The 21,201-nt window shown below is 42.4% G+C and overlaps 1 protein-coding gene across 5 annotated transcripts; it reads right to left on the bottom strand.

The window, feature by feature from the left end:
- Window positions 1-147: 147 nt before the first annotated feature.
- Window positions 148-14,689, bottom strand: RNF146 (ring finger protein 146). Of its 5 annotated transcripts, none has more exons than XM_059700274.1 (4): window positions 14,563-14,580; window positions 12,375-12,480; window positions 5,139-5,244; window positions 148-1,886 (listed from the first exon to the last, which is right to left on the bottom strand). In XM_059700274.1, coding segments are annotated over exons 3-4 (1,083 nt in total). In that variant the 5' UTR covers window positions 5,141-5,244; window positions 12,375-12,480; window positions 14,563-14,580; the 3' UTR covers window positions 148-805. The 5 variants fall into 5 exon arrangements, with proteins under 5 accessions (XP_059556257.1, XP_059556255.1, XP_059556254.1 ...); XM_059700272.1 differs by lacking the exon at window positions 14,563-14,580 and adding an exon at window positions 13,185-13,266; XM_059700271.1 differs by lacking the exon at window positions 12,375-12,480 and having other exon boundaries at window positions 14,563-14,689.
- Window positions 14,690-21,201: the final 6,512 nt, after the last annotated feature.

Genomic DNA, 21,201 nt, shown 5'->3' with positions numbered 1-21,201 from the left:
CTGTCTATGAAAAAAAATCAGACTTTTCTGAGCAGGTGACTCATTTAAGCTGAATACCAGTAACTGAAACCACGTTTTGCTAGACCTTTGGTTACAAATGTCAAAATGTTAACATCCTCTTTCCAGACTCAAGCAAGAGACAAATGATTTTTGATAAATTCTAGTATTTATTAAATTATAAATTTTGTAACCAAAAAGAAAACGATCAAGAGAAACTTCAAACTACAAGGACTAGACAGCAAAGTCTATGGGAACGCCGTGAATATGTTACAGACAAGATTATGAAACATAAATTAGGTGTTTTCTTTACATTTCCATTTCAGTAACTTTACTATTAAATAGTTTTTGTCTATTTTAAAACCCCAAATTCACATGTATTCTCACATTAATTAAGCTTCCTGTTAAAACTGATACATCTCATAGGTGCCAAATTTTAGTAATGGCTTTATGTCAATCCATGCAGGAAAGTAAGACAAAATGCAAAAGTCAGATGGGACCATTAATGCACAGATAATACATACACGCCGGCCAAAAGAACGGAATTTTTTAAAACTATAAAATAAGCAGACTTCAAGAAAACTGGGTTATTACTAAACAGCTTTCAACTATTAACACCCAAGTTCCTTAAATAAATTTCTCAACAGAGACATGTTAGACTGGACATTTTAATTATAGGTCTATCCTTCCTATACCCCTTCCCACCCCAACTCCCAAAAATGTACTACTAGGGATGAGTATAATGTTATGTGGGCAGAAATTTACAGATAACCATTTTAACCTTGAGCATGGAGCTGAAGACTTTTATTTAAACTTCAGTTACTGTGCACTGTCCATCAGGCCTTCTAGATCTGACACTGGCACTTACTGTTCCACCCCCTGCTAGTGATCCATCAGTTATTGATCGATCTGATCGATCAGATACTGTCTGGTTTGCATTAGGAACCAAAAGTCTCTGTTGGGTCAAGGAATGTTGTGCAACAAGCGCTGACACATCCTCGCTATCACTACTGGCATCTGATTCAGTTTCTTCAATGGAGGTGTCTGGTGCCGGTACCCTGCCTGAGGATGGTAATTCACGATCTTCTTCTCCTTCCCCCCTATGACTCCTTTCAGCCAGGCTGTCTCCACCGAGTTGTAATTGAGCAAAAGAGTCTTCCAGAGAAGTGCTTGCATCAGGGGATGGTGTCACAGGGCTTGTTAACTGACCATCTACTGACGTCAGGGGCCTCACAGACGAAGACACTAGAGGCTGAACCGAAGCTCCACTCTGTGCCGATACACTGTCCGCTCCATCAGCAGAGCTCTCTCTTGCTAGGTTTACGGTATTAGCATCACAGTCCAGCCTAAGTCCGGCTACTCCCTTCTTTGGTATATCTATTATGTCCCGCTTCATCTTCCTGCGACGTCCATGTTCATTTCGCCTATATTGAACCATATTTTCAAGATCAGCAACATACAGAAACCCGGCAATTAACATTTCAGTGCTCTTTTTACCTTTGGAAAAAGCATCTTCCAGCTCCCTACTCGTGCGTTCATCATACTGCCACCACCCGTTCCTTCCTTCATAATACCATGCGTATTCACCATTTCCTCTACTTGCTGCCTTGAGTTCTTCTGGTGACAACAAGGTTGGCTTGTCAAGGAAATCCTCGGGAATTTCTTGTCGACAGAGGGCACATCGTTTTCCAAGCCATGAAGCTCCCTTTACACATAGATAGCAGAAAACATGCTTACAAGGCAGACTGACTGGGTGAACACATGTTTGCAGACAAATGGCACATTCAGGGACAGTTAGAGAAGGTGCAGTATTAGCACAGGATTCATTCGCTTTCCTGTTCGTAGGAAGCATGTTTACTGAGTGATCAATTTCACCACAGCCAGCCATCCTAAGAAAACGAAAGGGAATACATGTATTAAAATCTGGTTTTAACTTTTAAATCAACAAATCAGAAAAAACTTATTAAACACCTATTATATGCAAACCACATACTAGACAATGAATAGGGATACAAAAGTGAAAATACAGGAGAAAACTGTAACTTGTATAGAAAAACCTTTTTGGTTTGTATGTCATTGATTTTTACTTGAGCGTGCAGGGCAGGGGAATAAGGCATACAAATGTTAAGTCAAAAGTAAAAAAAATACAAGTAAGGTATAGAATGGTTTTTAATAAATATACCATTTCTATTCAGTCAGACCTTGTAAGATAGAACTACGTGCAAAGATTTTAAAATGCACAGTCCACTCTACACTGACTTTGACAATCAGTCTGGAAAGCAGAGAAACAAAATGCCTGAAATAATTCAGATGATGATCACAGAAAGCGACGGTTTTGTAACCTTTTAGTTACTAAGTGTCAATTTTGCAAATAGTACCGTTTGACAATATACTTTTGGTACTTGACAAGTATACCATATGAAATTAAGACTAAAGCTGAAATCCCAGAAGTTCCTTATCCCTGAGGTAAATCTGAAAACACTGGCTAAACTGCATTCCCTCTCTGTGACCTTTTTCTAAGCTATGTGCTCTTCTTGCTGTACTCTTTCAAGATGACCTCATCTATTCGCAGGACTTCAACTGTTACCTATATACAAATGATCCACAATTGACATCGCCAGCCCAGATCTCTTTTCAGCCCTAGCCCTAATCGCCTATTTTAGATCTCTTCGTGGATGCCTTGAAGGCACAAAAACTATTCAAGATCTGCTTCCTCCTTATTTACGCCTTAAAAGCCCCCCACCCCCGTGACACCGCTAACTATCTGCTTTTTCAAGCTAGAAATCCAGACCTGAAACTGCCCTTCTCTTATCCTTCTCCCATCCACAATATGTCTTATCAATTTTATCTCCTAAATATTTCCTGAATCATCTACTACCCATCTCTACACTTCCCTAGCCACCAAGTAAACTGTTTAATTATTGTATATGCCTTTCAATTTGTTCAACCACATCCCTTGTTGATTTTACAATGAAGACCAGGATCTATATGCCCTGTATGGTCTGGCCCCTACCTCATCTCACATGTAAGTTCCCCTGGATCAGCCTTCTAGATACACTGGCCAATATGAAGTAGAGAAACAAAAAATGGCTGAAAGTAATTCAGATGACAAGTAGGTCAGATGACTTTGTAACCTTGACACAGTCTACATTCCTTGACAGCTGGCACTTAGACCAGTGGTCGGCAAACTCATTAGTCAACAGGGCCAAATATCAACAGCACAACGATTGAAATTGCTTTTGAGAGCCAAATTTTTTAAACTTAAACTATATAGGTAGGTACATTGTTATTAACTTAATTAGGGTACTCCTAAGCTGGCCTTTGCTAAAAATGTCCTCAATCTGATTGAGGTACATTCGCTGAGGTCGACCCCTTCCAACTCTCCCATCCACACTCGTCTTGTATACTTGTTTCATCTATCTCCTTTCCGAAAACCGACTTCTGCGCATGGGCCACGAAGTTTCAATCGCACTGTATGTGCGTGCGTGCCCGCACGTGGTATTTTGTGGAAGAGCCACACTCAAGGGGCCAAAGAGCCGCATGTGGCTCGCGATCCGCGGTTTACCAACCACTGACCTAGACTACCTGAGCTACAGGATTAAAAATATATAGACAGATAGCATATGAATAGAATAAAATAAAATATATATTTGCCCTAATTGTAAAGAAAAATGCTTACTGGTTTCAATATATATATACACTAGGGACCCGGTGCACGAAATTCGTGCACTGTGTGTGTGTGTGTGTGTGTGTGTGTGTGTGTGTGTGTGTCCCCCTCAGCCCAGCCTGCCCCCTCTCACATACTGAGAGCCCTCAGGCGTTGACCCCATCACCCTCCAATCGCAGGATCGGCCCCTTGCCCAGGCCTGACGCCTCTGGCCTAGGCATCCGGCCCGGGCAGCGGGGACCCGCAGCTGCAGCGGCCCCGCGATCGTGGGCTTCGCTTTAGGCCCAGGCAAGGGACCCCTAGCTCCTGGGACTGCCAGCTTCGACCGTGGCCAGCTTCGACCGTGCCCAGCTCCCATCGCTGGCTCCACCCCTACTTCCTGCTATCACTGGCCGGGGCGGAAAAGGCACCTGATTCTCCGATCATGGCTGGGGGGCAGGGCAAAGGCGGCCCCAGGGCCGCCTTTGCCCTGCCCCCCAGCTCTTAGCTCCCCCCTGGGTTTCCAATCACTGTCAGTGGCAGGGGTCTTCTTCCTGCTTTCCCTTTCGCCTCCCTGCATTGTGCCTACATATGCAAATTAACCGCCATGTTGTTGGCAGTTAATTTGCATATAGCCCTGATTAGCCAATGAAAAGGGTAGCTCGTACGCCAATTACCATTTTTCTCTTTTATTAGTGTTGATATACAGAGAGAGATTTTAGAGAGGAACGGAGAGGGAGAGAGAGAGAGAAACATCAATGATAGAGTCATTGATCGGCTGCCTCCTGCACACCCCCAACTGGGGATCAAGCCCACAACCTGGGCACATGTCTTTGACCGGAATTGAACCCAAAACCCTTCAGTCCACAGGCTGACACTCTATCCACTGAGCCAAACCAGCTAGAATTGGTTTCACTTTTTATGAAATTCTCAACACTAAGAATGATATGGTCACACTTTTAATGAGTATACATAATCAAGGCATCATATTGGAAAAGACTAAATGATAGAAAATAACTAAAACTCGGGATTCCATTGAATTCTCTCTGAATTAAAATGCAATAATGCACAATAATTAAAAATTCAGTTCAGTGAAACAAGTTTTTAGTAACTAGTGTTTTTATAACCCAGTAAGTCCCTCTTATTTATAAAAGCTGATACTGTCTACCTAACTTGGTTATTTAAGTAAACAAGTTGCTATGTAAAAAGAAAGAAGAACCTAGAAGAAACTGTAGCTCTTTATAGTTTTTTAGCCTTCTAAGAGCAAATTCTGTCTTCAGTTTCACTTTTTTAGGAAGACTTTCCTCTATGAGATTTTGGGAAATCTACATTAGCAATAATTTAATGAAAATAAGATTGCTAACTCAATAAAACATCTAAAAAAACCAATACAAAACGCTCATATTATATTAACTGGAAATGATAGATATTTGATTCATTGCATTTTATACCAGTACACTTAGTAGCTCTGGAAAAACGATGATGCCATACTTACATTTCTATTATAGATCTCACAGATGCTGGTCACAAAAATAAAACATCATTTTCACATCCATTAACCAGTTTGTAGTATTTTCTCTTCAAGGCTGGTTCATCCTGTGCTGCAAAAGAAAAATTTTAAACATCAAGTTCTCTACAGGCTAATTAAGATCACCAAAATTTTTTTAAAAAATACATTTCTTTATTGATTTCAGAGAGGAAGGAAGAGGGAGAGAGAGAGATAGAAACATCAATGATGAGAGAGAATCATCAATCGGCTACCTCCTGCACATCCCCCACTGGGGATCGAGCCTGCAATCCAGGCATGTGCCCTTGGCTAGAATCGAACCTGGGACCTTTCAGTCCGCAGGCCGACGTTCTATCCACTGAGCCAAACTGGCTAGAAGAGTAAGATCACCAAATTTATTAAATTTTGCATGATCCTTTCATTTAACATACGTCAGTGGCAAATTTTATCTTACAGGTGGAAAAATTTCAAGACAATGATGCCTGCTTTCACCACTGCTATTCAACATTTTACTAGAATTGAAAAGACATTAAAAGGCATACAAATTGCTAAGAAGTTAATTTCCCTTATTTGCAGAGATAGTAAAACTATTTCTGTTCTCTATATTGAAAATCTCGAAGAATCCACAAGAAAGCTACTAGAACTAGTAAACAAGTACAGCAGCAGGTTGCAAGTTCAGAGCACAAAAAAGCCAGTTTTGTTTCTATATCTAGCAGTCAACAATCCAAAAAGGAATTCAAGAAAGCAATTCTATTTACAGTAGTATCTAAAAGAATGAAATACTGAGGAATCCACTTCACCAAGGAGATGAACGACTTATACAAAGAAAACTATAAAACACTGCTGGGCGAAATTAAAAAGCTAAATAAATGGACAGACAACCTGTATTCATGAATTGGAAGACCACACTACAGATGAATTGGATGACAACACTACACAAAATGATGTACGTACAGATTCAACATAATTCTTATAAAAATTCCAACAACCTTTTTTGCAGAAATGGAAAAGGCAATCCTTAAATTCAAATGGAATTATGATGGGCCCTAATTACCAAAATAATCTTGAAAAAGAAGAACAAAGCTGGAGAATTCACATTTCTGGTTCAAAACTTACCACAAAGCTACAGTAATCAAGACAATGTGGGTACTGGCCTAACAATAGACAAATGATGCAATAAAAGAGTCCAGAAATAAACCCATATATCTATGGCCAATTGATTTTCAAAAAGGGTGCCAAGTCCATTCAATGGGGGAAAAAAAATAGTCTCTTCAACAACTGAATTTCCACATGCAAAAAAAATTAAATCAGACCCCCACTTCACACCATCTACAAAATTAACTCAAAATGGATCAATAACCCTAATGTAAGAGGTAAAACCACACAACTCTTAGTAGAAAACATCGGGGTAAATCTCCATAATCTTGGATTTGGCAATGGATTCCTAGATGCGACACCAAAAGCATGAGTAACAAAATTAAAAATAGATAAATTGGACTTCATCAGAATGAAAAGTTTGGGGCATCAAAAGACATTGTCAAACAAGTAAATGACAATTTATAGAATGGGAGACAATTTTTATCAATCACCTCTCTGAAAGGGCTTAATCTCCAGAATATAAAAAGAACTTCTACAACTTAACAACAAAAAGACTCCCCCCGCCCCCAAATAATTTAAAAATGGGCAAAAGAAAGACTCTTTTCAAAGATTTATAAATGGCCAATAAGTACAGGAAAAGGTGCTTAACATTATTAGTCATTAGAAATATAAATGAAAATCATAATTATATGCCATTCCACATCTACTTGGATGGCTACAATTTAAACAAACAAACAAACAAACAAACATGTAACAAGCATTGATGAGGATGGAGAAATTGGAACCCTCGTACACTGTTGATGGGAATGAAAAATAATACAGCCACTGTGGAAAAGTTTGGTGGTTCCTCAAAAAAGTTAAACATAAGATTGCCATGCAATTCCACTCCTCGGTATATATCCATAGGAACTAAAAGCAGGGATCAGATACTTGTACATCAATGTTCACTGCAGAACTATTTACAAAAGTAAAAAAAAAAAAAAAAAAAAAAAAAACAACAAAAAAAACACCCAAAACCAAAATGGTGGGCACAACACAAGTGCCCAATAACAGAAGAATGGATAATATGGCATATCAATACAATGGAGTATTATTCAACCATAGAAAGAAATAAGGTTCTGACCAATGCTACAATATTGATGAGCCGTGAAAACATCATGCTAAATGAAATAGGCCAGACACAAAAGGACAAATGTATGATCCTACTTATATGAAATATTAAAAATAGGCAAATTCAGAGACAGAAAGTAGATTAGCGAATACCAGGGGCCAGAAAGAAGGGTAGAATTTCTGTTTAAGATGATGAAAATGTATTCTACAGCCATTACCTTCTTCAAGGAAGTAGTGTGTGCAAAAACAAGCTCATCACAGTAAGACCTCCTGCTATTTATATGCATGTCCAGGTTTACAACCATTAAGCCAACCTTCTCAAGGTGCCTCTTGTCCAGAGAATCCAGAAGCACTAACCAAACATCACCTCAGTCATCAGACCCTTTCTTCACATTTAATATTTCCTCCTTCCACTTCTCCAAGCATCATGACATAGCACTATCTCACTTCAAAATCTGGTATTTTAGTGTTTAGAAGACAAATGTTTTAAACATGATATATGTCCTTAAAATACAAGTCAGCTTATCCCGCCAATTTAACAAAACAATGTTTCAAAACTAGAGAATTTTCTAAAGTAACTGACTAAAAAGGGTTTCTAAATAACATTTTTGTTTTACTTTGACTTTAGAACTTAGTCTTTACATGATATGACCACAGTCCTGATTCTCCCTCCACCCCATCCTTTTTCTTTACCATCTACAGCTTCAAGTTGACTACACTTCAAGGGCACACAGAAGACTCCATTCACGTCCCTCCTGCAGCCTACTCAAAAGAGAATTGCCCATTTTCACACACAAGACAGGAGGAAACATTCTACTATTCAAACAGCATTACTCACTATTGGTTATTCTCTTCAAGTTTAACTCCTGACACATCACTGTGAATCTATTTAAATATCCCTGAGAATGAATCATCCAACACCTAACTCAGAGATTTTTAAACTTGCCCGACTGAGGCTGCTTGTTAAAAATATGCATTCTCCGGCCCTAACCCTCGAGATTCTAGGCCAATAGACAAGGATGAAACCCAGGAATCTCACTTCAAGTGCAACTGATGCAAGTAATGCTTCAAACACAATATGAGAAACAGTGTCCTCAGTTTTTAGTTCCTAAAATCCTGAATTCAAAGGACTTCACCCCGTTCCTCCAGAAACAAAGTATGATGGCCACATTTGGAATCAGATGCCACCTAAAACTGCTGCCTCTCTAAATCTTAACCTCATTCTCAGACCACAAACTCTGGTCCTTCCGGCTCACTTACTCATTCCCACACCTGCTCATTACTTTCACGGGGACTTCAAGTCTCTTAACCATCACCTTTCCTTTATCCAATTCCCATTCTCATGTTCTTTCCTGTCGAATCTGGAGCCCAAGCATTTTAACTTAACAGTACCCTTGGTTCCCTCCTGTCTCCCATCTACACATATGCCACAAACTCCTACCCCTGTGTAAATCTTAACAATGTGACATCTCAGCATCCATGCCTTAACCAATGAGTGCTAATGGAGAACACGAAAAATTCTTTTTCTCACCCACACTCCAACCAACCACACCAAATTTGGTCAACTTTTACACCTAACTCCTTTGTAATCTCTCTCTACTCTCTTGCCATTGCTAATTCCCTAGTCTAGATATATATCATTTCTCATCTAGATTACTGTACAGCCTGATTATCTAGCTTCAGTATCACCCCTCAAATTTATTCACTAAGCCTCTGAATGATATATTTAAAAGCCAAAATGGACCTCCCATATGTGAAGCTCTATACTGACTCTCCAACCTATACAATAGGACAACATTCATAGGCTTTAATGAGCTGAAACCTATACAGAACTCTAGTATTATCCATTTCCCACAGCTACTCTAACAGACTAATACTCTAGTTATACCACATTACTCAGCTCTCCAAACTTTCTTTTGTAATTCTGCATTTCCTCCTGTCTGGCATAGGCTACCTGTTTTACAACTTATTAATGCCACTGTCACTTCCTCTATCTCCAAAAAATTGTTCATTCACCTATATTTTGTACAGCCTTCTTCTATTAAACCATGAACCCCTTGAGGTTAGGGACTGTTTTTATATCTCTAAGTGGCTAGTATAATGCTGATCAATTTTGTTGACTTAAACTGATATTTCTTGGATGAATGAAAAGCTAATTCCTAATATAATTGTTAAGAGAAATAAAATATCAAAAAGCTAAACTTATTTACTTACATATCACAACATTTGAGTCTAACTGTGAACAAGGCACTCAGCCACAAAAATATATAATGATATCTAAGTTCTAATCCTTTCTTTAAAGAGCTTAAAGTCAACCAGCAGGAATTACTATATTTACAAATATAACGTTCAAGCCATCTTTTTATCTTTTGATAAGCACAAGATTTACCTAACTATTGTTCACTGACAATGAATTCTCCAGAATGCAGATAAAAATCCATGAATAAAACCAATTTTAATAAATCTTGCAAGCTACAGTAACTTTTCCAATTTTTATATCCTATGGATAATTTTCACAGATTCTAAATGGACAGTAACAACTGGGGTAAGAAAATGAACAAAAACCCATATAGAAATCCAGATATTAGCTATGTAAACTGTGATCCCCAACCAGTATCAGTATCACCTGGGTACCTTACAAATGAAAAGTATGGATCCAGGTGATTCATATGCATATTAAAGTTTGGAAGCACTATTAGACCCACATCATTGGATGCTCAAAACAACTCTGGGAGATATGACTATACCCAATTAGAAATGATGAAACCCAATTTCACAAGGATTTGGTAGTCAATACTGGGTGATGGGATTCAAACTCAAGTATCTTAAAAAAAATTTTTTTTTCTTCAATGTACTGTATCTCAGAGAAAAGGCCTAAAAATTCAAATTTTCTCTTAGTCATAGTAAGAATTAAAAAAACAGTAAAATTAATTTAAAAGTATCTTTTATTTAGCCTAAAATATTCAAAACATTATCATTTCCACATATATTCAGTATAAAGAAACTATTAATGTGGAATTTTACATTCTTATATGTGTGTGTATATACTCTTTCAAATCCAGTGTGTTTTTTAAACTAACATAGCATAGCTCCATTCAAACTAGCCACATATCAAGTGCGCAATAGCTCCATGTGGCTAGTGGCTACCATACTGGACAGTTCAGGTTTAGAATGTTTTGTATGTTAACTATTATTTTTTAACACAAAACTGGCTATTTACTACAAGACTCTCTAAATACAGAAAATGAACTCCATGTTACTTTCCGCTCATCCTTGCTGGCACAGATAAAAAGAAAATTTGCATATTCTATTGAGATAAAAAATTGAGAGATTTAGGTGGTCACAATTCTGCCAAACTGTCCCATTAACTCTAACCTCTGCAAATGGGTACAAAATAGGGCATGGAATGTTAACATTTAGGAGGACATGTGAAATAGCTCTCAGAAATCATCTACATTTGAAATCAAAGATTTTTTTCTTAAATGGGCAGAGAGGCTTTTACTTTCAACCCAAAATCCAAAAATAGTGTAGTGTAATTCTAACTACAGGCCAGAAATAATTTGGCAAGCATAAGTAATTCAAACATACATACTAGTAAGCCCTGCTGCAATGGGTGATTTGTAAATTATACACCAAACTCAATACAATTTGTGAATCACTATAGTAAACTTTACACAAAATCTTAACATGCAAATATCAATTAGTTAATACATTAATATTCCTTCTCTAGAAAGATAACATAAAAAGCATAAAAAGAGAAAAGACTTAAAACTAAATTAAGATATTTCCCTCCCTTAACAATTCTGGAGGGGAAAAGAAAAGTGAGAAATTATATTGAAAATATATATGAAGGAGTTTAGAAACCATCAGTGACTTGACATAATTCACCGACTCAACTAATAAGTATAACTGAAAAAAGAAGTAATATTGTATTATTTATATCTTATGGCCACTCAACAAATTCACACTCCTGATATTTGCATATACTGTTATTTTTTCTGAAAATATCTAGTATTATAATTCCACTTTTCAAGTCAGTCATAAGGTGAAAACAAAAAAAAAAAACAAGTTTATTTTCAGATAGTAGATTCAAATGAATCTTTTTAAAGAGCCAAAGAAAAAGATAAGCATATACTAGTAACAGTTAAAATATCAAATTATAGAGATTTGAAGAATTCCTGTATTTTCTAATTAAACATTTTCTAATGTTTAATAAAATAGTTTTTACTTTGTTTATTCAAAATATATAAAACAGGAAAATATTTTATATAAAATCAAAGACAGAAAAGAAAAATACTTCAAACCTTCCAATTTTTGTTATACAAACTAAAAAAAAAAAAAAGGACCAGTAAAAGGAAGACTAGAGATGGGCCGTAATTTACCACATACATCTTTGGATTTCTTAAGAGTCCCAAACTGAGATGTCACCAAATGCCCTAATGTTTCCATTTTTAGCTTTCTCTCTCACCCCCCGTTAAAACTCAACTTACAGAAAGCACAGGTCATACCGAGAAACTTGAAAACTCTTTTCCACTACATGGGGGTCCAATACTTTATTTTAAAGAATTATTTCCCTTATTGTATAGCACTTCCTTTAAAAAACATCACTGGATGGCTACCTATAGCCTTCACAATCTTCATACTCAAGCATTAAACCTTTACATTTTCACCCCAAAATGCGGTTGGCTCTGCATTTTGACAAAACATGAAATGTAAATGTGAACAAATATTGTCTTTTAATCATATCAAACAGGAACTTCATAGCCTACAATTATTTTGTAAATAAGAAAGTCTCTGCCACTAATGATCTGTGCGACCTTGGTCATGTCATAACCCCCATGTCTTGGTTATTTCACCCTACTCTATACTTCTGTAATTCTAAATACTTTAATTAACGTTCACTTAACAGCAGGTTTTGTTTTAATTAACCGAAAAGGTAATAAGCCAGGAACACTAAATAGTCCATAAATAAGCACACGTGGTTGCAGCAGAATGTTAACAAGATGGTTTTCATACCCACAGAGATTGCTCTTAATTCAGCCTGTTGTTTCGCAAATTCAGGTTCCTTAGGCACAATCAGAAGCCAGACAAGAGAATGGAAAAGGTTCAGGACCTACTGTTACTGCACGGGAGGAAAGAAAGCACTGAAATATCCAACTGACAGCATGTCAGGTGCTTCATGCTAGTAAATGGCTAATACATAATACTATCTAAACAGGTCAATATCATGAAAAGAAAAGATTTAATACTATCATTTTTTTTCTAACGAGTTAGGAAATCATTTTTGAGTCATTAAAAAATACCTGCGCCATTCTTCTGACAATTCAAGTTGGTGGACACTGACAAAATATTTTACCAGTTGAAACATGTCTCCATTTCTTTATTCCTTCCTCTCCTCTAATGACCAGCTCTTTAGAAATATAATTTTCCTGATGGTTATAACACTACCAAGATTTTAACAATCAGTAAGTAACAAAACCTGCAATGGTTTACCATTGTTTTCATTTTGGCCACAACTTAGTGGCCCCTTTGAAACAAATTCTAAATCAAAGATTGGGCTTAACAAAATGCTCCAATTTCAGATATACAAGGCTAAAACAAACACATCCAAAACCTGTTTCTAGAGTGACGTTCACTCTCTCCCTTTAGAATGAGATTTACTTGACCTATTTCCATGTGTTTTTAGAACACCCAGGTACTCATCACAAACAACATTTGCTGGTCAGAAAAACACCAAACCAGCACCATGAACCCTATTTGTGCGGGTCGTTTTCTTCATGTGTCCTACATACCACGTCTCTAAAAAAAATCTAAATATAGACTCACTTTTAAAAAGAGTCTTAAGTCTTCCAAATTCTGTAATGATATTCTACTTTTCAATGCCAGTTTATACTTTCGCATCCTGTTTAAAAAAGTAAACACATCGGGATTGGGGGTGGGGTGGGGGGAGGGCAACTGAAATGTCCATCACACAGAGAGACACACAGTTTTCTAACACTTCTTGGCTTTCTTCTCCCCTCAATTCCAGGGCCAGTATTACAAAAACATTACGTAAACAAAACGTGCGGGCTTCTGAAAACTTGCTCAATAATGCTCACTAAAATGCCAGCTAGGGAAAAGAAATAAAAACATATACGGAAACGGATACCGAGGGGGGAGGGAGGCGGATCCAGTGGCCAGAATGTGTGTGCAAACTCAAAGCAATGTTGCAGCCCGTCCGCAGGCACCTCTGGAAGATAAACAGCCACAACAATGGGGGGCCCCCGCACTCTTCCGGGCGGGCTGGGGGGTGGGGGGCGCTCCGCACCCGGCACCCGGCACCCGGGAGAACAAAGCCACAGCCTCCGCTTTTACGATGCACTGAGGGTTTTTGGAGGCTCCACCGGTGCTGAGAGACGTGCTCCTCGTCCCGATGCTGCGATCATCATCAAAACCGCTTGGCAGATGCAGCGCTGGGTTTACATGGGATCAGGCGGGGGGACCCCTCTCCGCGGTAGGCAAGACCCAGACACCGAACGGGGAGGGGGACCCCCGGCAGGGAAGCGAGAGAAAGCAGCGGCCAGAGACACCCCAGCAAAGGACAGAATGCAGGGACCGTCCACCCCGGGTGGACCTGACCCCAGCCCCGGGGAGAGGCCTCCGCACGGGAAACCGGGAGCGGGCTACCCCCCAAGCCACCGCCGCCCCGAAGTCCCGCGGTCCGAAGGGCGCCGGGTGGTGGGGGCCTGCCAACCCCGCCGAGGGGAGGGGAGAGGGACCCGGCGGCCGCCGAAGGCAGCGACGAGGACCCCGGCGGAAGAGGCTGCGCAGTAATGGCCGCGGCTCCGCCTCTCGCACCCCGACCGCGGCCGGCTGCGGGCCGTCGCCGGGACAGGGGCCGCGGCGGAGGCTGGCCACGCAGCGCCCGTCACAGTCTGCTCGCCTGCGACAGCAGCCGCGGCGGGGGCGGCCCCGGGGCTGATGGGCCCAGCGACCCCGCCTCGCGGTGGACAGGGCGGCCGCCGCGGCCCAAGGGCGTCCCCCGCTACGCACCGGCCCCTGACCCCGCCGCCGGCCCTCCCAGGCCCGCAGCGCAGGGCCGGCCCCGAGCGTGTCGCGGCCGGAGGGGACGCCGCAGCCCGGCCCCCCTCGCCCAGGCGAGGACCCCGCGGTGGCTGGCTACCCTCCCGCCCCGCGCCCCCCAGGACTTGGCCCCGACTCCCACCTCTCCGGCCACGGCCGCGGCCACCTCGCAGTCTTTTCTCTTCGGCCCGAGCGGAGCCCGCAGCGGCCGGGAGCGCGCGCGGCAGTCATGTGACCGCCCGTCGCGTCGCGGGGGGCGGGGCTTGCGCGCCGGAAGCAGCGCCGCGCTCCCCTCCCGCCCTAGGTCCCGGGTCCCTGAAAGCGCGCGGCTGGCTGTCAGCCTTCTCCTGCCTTGGCGGGGCTGCGATTTCACGTCCTGGGGCCTTCTCGCTGCCTTTTATTTTGCTTTCGCTGCAATTGGGTGCAGAAGGCTCGGGAGGAGTACAGGTCCCGTGGAGGGAGCTTTGGGGCCGGGGCAGTAAGACACGCACAGGACCAGCAGGTGGTGCTGCCTAGAAGCCCTGCTTCCAGACCCAGAAGAAGCCCTGGGATGGGGGGGAAGAGCCCTTGCCACAATACTGCTTGTTCCCGGTTCAAAAAAAAAGGGGGGGCGGGTCCTCTAGGTCCGTTCCAATTTATTCATTTTTGGAAAGGTTGAGCAATTTAATCGGGGGAAATGGATCTTTCTTTTTGGACCCATTTTTCTTAGACTAGGGCAGAGGAAGCTGGAAGAAGAGATTAATTAGCATAAGACTCTAAAACTAAGCAAGTGGTTTATTTTGTTGCACGCTTGTGGTTTTAAACAACATTTTGACAATAGCCTCATTTCATTTTAGCATATCCCTTTATCTTTTATGGAACTGATGGTACTGTCTTAATACGGAGTAAAATGAAGAGGGTGGGAGAGCATGCTTTTTGTCCTTTAAAAGACAAGCATTCCATGCCAGTATCTTCTTACTTGCAATGCTGTTGCATGTGAGATCTCATTAACTGTTTATTCAGGGTTAGAAATTTTCAGTGTCCTTATATATACACACATGTGTACATTTTTTTCTATTCCTCTGAAATTAATGTACTCAAGGTTCTTATATACCAGTATGTAACCAATTCCTGAAGAGTAGTACCATTTTGCTTACTCATGTAAGTAAAAGCAATATTTTTATAACTTCTTTAAATGTAGCAATATTGAATTGTATGTTCTCCAGCTTTAACTTTAATCCCCTATCTTTATGCTCTCCTTAACCATCCAGTTTTATGCCCTCTACCCTACATATCCCAGGTACACATAATCGCCAAAAAAATTGATCCCAGCTTGAAAAGATAATACTACTATTAACTAACAATGTGCAAGACTTTGTTCTAAGCCCTTTACGCATATCCTATATAATAAAAGGCTAATACGCAAATCGACCATACGGTGGAACAACCAGTCGCTATGATGTGCACTGACCACCAGGGAGCAGACGCTTGATGCAGGAGCTGCTCCCTTGTGGTCAGTGCGATCCCACAGGGGGAGCACCGGCTCAGCCAGAAGCCAAGCTCATGGCTGGTGAGCGCAGCGGTGGTGGCAGGAGCCTCTCCCACCCGTGGCAGCGCTAAGGATGTCCAACTAATGGGGAGTGGGCCTAAGCCGTCAGTTGGACATCCCCAGAGGGCTCCTGGACTGCAAGAGAGCGCAGGCTGGGCTGAGGGACCCCCCGCCCCCAAGTGCATGAATTTCATGCACCGGGCCTCTAGTTAGCTCATAATAAACTATGATGGAGGAACTATTGTTATTCCCATTTTACAGGCACGGCTACGATTTGAATCCAGACAGCAACTGTCAGAGTCCACCTAGTCCAGTTCGTCATTTTGTGATTAAGAAATAGATATAACAGTTAAATGACTTGCTTAAAGACTTTTTTGTTGAAGATAGAACCTGTTAGGTCTGATCAAATAATTGAATTGATACTCCCCCACCCCCTGGGAACTGACCTTTGGACCAATTCATAACTGACATACCCTTTCTCTTAAATCACATTCCACTTGCTAAGACCATTATCTTTCCCTGCAGGACCCGCTCAGAGAATTCTCTGTCCAGAAAAAGCCCTCGAGTCCTTTAAAATCTCTGACTCCCTGTCACTGGGTGAAGGTGCCATTTTGGGGCTCAGCCCATCTGATTTTCCAGATGACCTAATAAGTTAATAATTCTTTACCCTTTTTGGCCTTGTGTGTTCCTTTTTCGGTGACCCTAACAGAACCAGAATCAGAACACAAGTATGTTTCCTGATTCATAAATACTTTTATTTTAAGAAAAGCTATTAAAAATTCTTCCATTGCTCTAGGTACATTTTAGAACAGGGTGGGGAAAAGTAGGTTTATAGTTGTAATATAAATAAATAGTACAATAATTATATAAAAAACAACCCAAGAATAAACATATTTTGCATACACATAATTGTAAACCTACTTTTGCCCATTCCTGTATTATAACTTACTAGAGGCCCGGTGCACAAAAATTTGGGGGAATGGAGGTCCCTCAGCCCGGCCTGTGCCCTCTCGCAGCCTGGGACTCCTCAGGAGATAACGACCTGCTGGCTTGGGCCTGCTCCCAGGTGGCAGAGGGCAGGCCCAATCCCTAGGTGCAGCCCCTGGTCGGGCTCAGAGCAGGGCCGATTGGGGAGTTGGGGCACCGCCCCCTGTCATGCACAGAGCAGGGCAGATTGGGAGGTTGCGATGCCACCCTCAGTCATGCTCAGGGTAGGGCCAATTGGGGGGTTGGGGCACTGCCCCCTGTCACACTCAAGGCAGGGTCGATGGGGAGGTTGTGGCGCCACCCCCTGTCATGCACAGAGCAGGGCCCATCAGGGGGGTTGGTGCTCCATACCCTGTCACGCACAGAGTAGGGCCGATAGGGGAGTTGGGGCACCGCCCCCTGTCACACACAGAGCAGGGTGGATCAGGGGGTTGGGGCGCCACCCTCTATCACCCACAGAGCAGGGCCAATCAGGGGGTTAGGGCGCCACCACTCTCACACTCAGGGCAGGGCCGATGGGGAGGTTATGGCTCTACCCCGTCACACACAGAGCAGGGCCCGTGGGGGGGGGAGGGGTTGGGGCGCCGCACCCTGTCACACACAGAGCAGGGCCAATCAGGGGGTTGGGGAGCTGCCCCCTATCAGGCATAGAGCAGGGCTGATCAGGGGGTTGGGGCGCCTTCCCCTGTCACGAGCAGAGGAGGGCAGATAGGGAGGTTGTGGCCCCGCCCCCTGTAACACACAGAGCCTCAGGGCGATCAGGGGGTTGGGGAGCTCCCCCCTATCAGGCACAGAGCACGGCCGATCAGGGGGATGGGGCGCCGCACCCTGTCACACACAGAGCAGGGCCGATCAGGGGGTTGGGGCGCTGCACCCTGTCACACACACAGCCGCAGGGTGATCAGGGGGTTGGGGAGCCCCCCTCATCAGGCACAGAGCAGGCCTGATCAGGGGGTTGGGGCGCCTTCCCTTGTCACGAACAGAGCAGGGCAGATAGGGAGGTTGTGGCCCCACCCCCTGTCACACACAGAGCTGCAGGGCGATCACGGGGTTTGGGCGCTGCCCCCTGTCACGCTGATCCTGGTGCTGGGAGGCATATTACCCTTTTACTATATAGGATAGAGGCCTGGTGCATGGGTGGGGGCCGGCTGGTTTGCCCTGAAGGGTGTCCTGGATCAGGGTGCGGGTCCCCACTGGGGTGCCTGGCCAATCTGGGTGAGGGGCTGAGGGCTGTTTTCAGGCTGGTGGGTGACTGAAGCTCCCAACTGCTCCTTTTTTTCTTTTTTTTCTTTTTTTTAATTCTGGGCCAGCTTTAGCTCTGACTCCAGCTCTGAGGCCTCAACTGCTGAAAGCAGGTATCTGGTTTGTTTAGGTTCTACAATCGAAACTCTGTATCAACTCCAGCTCTGAGATCCTGGCTGGCTGAAAGCGGGTTTCTGGAGTTTGTTTAGCTTCTATATCTGTTACAATGTTTCCAACTGCAAGCTCAGAGGCCGGCAAGGCAGGCGGGGAATGTTGGAGTCCTCTGTCACTGAAGCAAGCAAGCCTCATGTTAGTTTCAAGCTGCCTGGCTGCCGGCCGCCGTCTTGGCTGGCAGTTAATTTGCATATCACCCTGATTAGCCAATGGGAAGGGTAGCGGTCGTATGCCAATTACCATGTTTCTCTTTTATTAGATAGGATATCCTGTCTATTTCTCTATCCACCTGCAAGCAAGGAATTAATTAATCAACAGGAATCCCAATAAAGCACCATCCAGGTTTCTAATCCTCTCTCAGCCACACCCATAATCTTTGTCCAGTGATGGCGAACCTATGACACGCATGTCAGAGGTGACACGCGTGTCAGAGGTGACACACGAACTCATTTTTTTTGGTTGATTTTTCTTTGTTAAATGGCATTGAAATATATAAAATAAATATCCAAAATATAAGTCTTTGTTTTACTATGGTTGCAAATATCAAAAAATTTCTATATGTGACACGTCACCAGAGTTAAGTTAGGCTTTTTCAAAATGCTGACACGCTGAGCTCAAAGGTTAACCATCACTGCCTTAGTCATTTCAATGAATTAGCTCCATCTTTCCTTGTCCTATCCCGTCTTTACTTCCTCTCTTTTATGTCCCACATCCATTTTTTCCAATAATCAAAACATGCCCGGAATCTGCTTACCACCCCTGCTACAACCTACAGCATCTCTCTTGGATTATTGCCTTAGCCCAGGGACAGATTTTCTTGCTTCTGTCCTCGCTTTTCTTTGAGTCTATTCCCAACACAGAGAGCAAAGTAAATTTCTTAAAAAGGAAGTCAGATCATACCACCCCTCTGTTCAAAGTGTCCCATGGTTTCCCAAAACAAAGGAAAAGCCAAAGCCCCGGATGACTCTAAGACTCCCCTCCTTACCTCTCTGACCCCGCAAACTGCACTCTCAGCTTCGTGTTCCAACAGGGCACTACACAAGCTCTCACCCACAGTCTTTAGTGTTGCTTTTCTCTCTGCTTAGAACCCTCTTTCCCAGAATGGCTTCCTCCCTCCTTCTGTGCTCAACTGTCTTTTTTTTTTTTTTCAGTCAGTCTTTCTTATTCCTTTGCTATACTTTTTCTCTGAAAGATAGTGATGAGTTTCTATCTGTGAATATTACAGGACAGCACTCTCAACATTGTCAGAAGTTTTTAAAAAGAAATTAATTTCCAATAATTGTTAAAATGCCCAAACTTCCAAATGATTCACTTAAAGAAATGAGTCAATCCTAACAGATTTAAGGTACCTCTGTAATAATGTTACTGTCACTGACATTTTATTTTGCTTCACTGAATCAAAGATAAAGGAGTTGCAACAAACTGCTAGGAATTGCTCATTATTCCTAAACCAATGTCTGTTTCCCACGAGCATATAAAATGCTGTCTTGAATACCACACATCTCCTCCAGGCGCCCTGTATACCTCTTAATACCTCTCAACACCCCAAAATGTCTGTTGCTATTTATTTTGCTTAATTGTTAGGGGCAGAAATAGAATATTGGGGACCAACTACAATTATAAGAAATATTAATCGTGCTCTGGTAACCATGATGGTCCTGTTCTGATTTGAGAAAGCACATTCTAACCTGGCTGGGAGTTGTACGCCCTGGGACTTGGGAGCTAAGATAGGAATGCAGTCCATCCTCCTTTTCCGAGAACTGCCTTTATCAGCATGGAACGATTTACAGCCTTGTGGCTGAAACAATCTAGTCCTGGAGGCACCTGCTCTTTACAACCCCAGCCCTTGTGCCTGTAATCTGGTCCCAGGGATGCCCGGAGGCACCCACACTCTGCTCCCCTGACTCCCCAGTCCATTACTTGTGACCTGTAATGATTACACCAAGCCTACTTTCCCATGCCTGTAATTCCTACCTTCCCACGCAATCTTTGTCCTTCTACCCAATATAGGTGGCTGGCTTATGGGGAGAGGCAGAGCAGATTTTTGTGGGTGACCTGCTGCTCTCCCATATGCAGGCAGTATTGGAATAAACACTCATATATGATTCAACCCTGTCTCTGCTTAATTGGTTCAAGTAGTGACAGGCAGCCCGAACCTCAGGTAACGTAATGATAAAAATATTCTTTTTGTTTCCCTAGTATCTAAAGACATCTATGAAAACACACATGAGAAAACTATATGTTCTATAGTGGAAACTGTATTGAAAACCACTGGTGTAACTAGTCTAGGGCAGAGGTTTTCAAATTGCTTTCTACTGTTCCCTGGGGTTCTTGAGATCCTGTAAGAGGGACTCAGAGGTAAGAATTATTTCAAGCCTGACCCACGTGGCTCAGTGGTTGAGCATCGACCTATGAACCAGGAGGTCATGGTTCGATTCCTGGTCAGGGCCAGTTGCAGGCTTGATCCCTGGTGTGGGGCCTGCGGGAGGCAGCAGATCAATGATTCTCTCTCATCATTGATATTTCTGTCTCTTTCTCCCTCTCCTTTTCTCTCTGAAATTCATAAAAAACATTTTAAAAATTATTCAATAATACCACGACTCTTGCTGCTTTGTTCACTCACTCACTCACTCACTCACCATCTCTCTCTAGTGTACAGTCGAGTTTTCCAGAGGCTACTATTATGTGATGTATGATGTAGCAACAGATTGAATATAGATGCAGATATTAGAATTTGCCTCTTTCACTTAAGCCAGGCATTAAAGAGTTTTACAAAGCACAAAATAATGCCACCCTTCTCCCCAAGTTAACTTTGTTTTGGAAATTATAGTTATTTTTCAGAAAATACTT

The sequence above is a fragment of the Myotis daubentonii genome, chromosome 6 (genome assembly GCF_963259705.1).
Source record: "Myotis daubentonii chromosome 6, mMyoDau2.1, whole genome shotgun sequence".
NCBI classification, from domain to species: Eukaryota; Metazoa; Chordata; class Mammalia; order Chiroptera; family Vespertilionidae; genus Myotis; species Myotis daubentonii.
The sequence above is the reverse complement of the archived record's forward strand: the minus strand, read 5'-3'. Positions and strand labels throughout refer to the sequence as shown.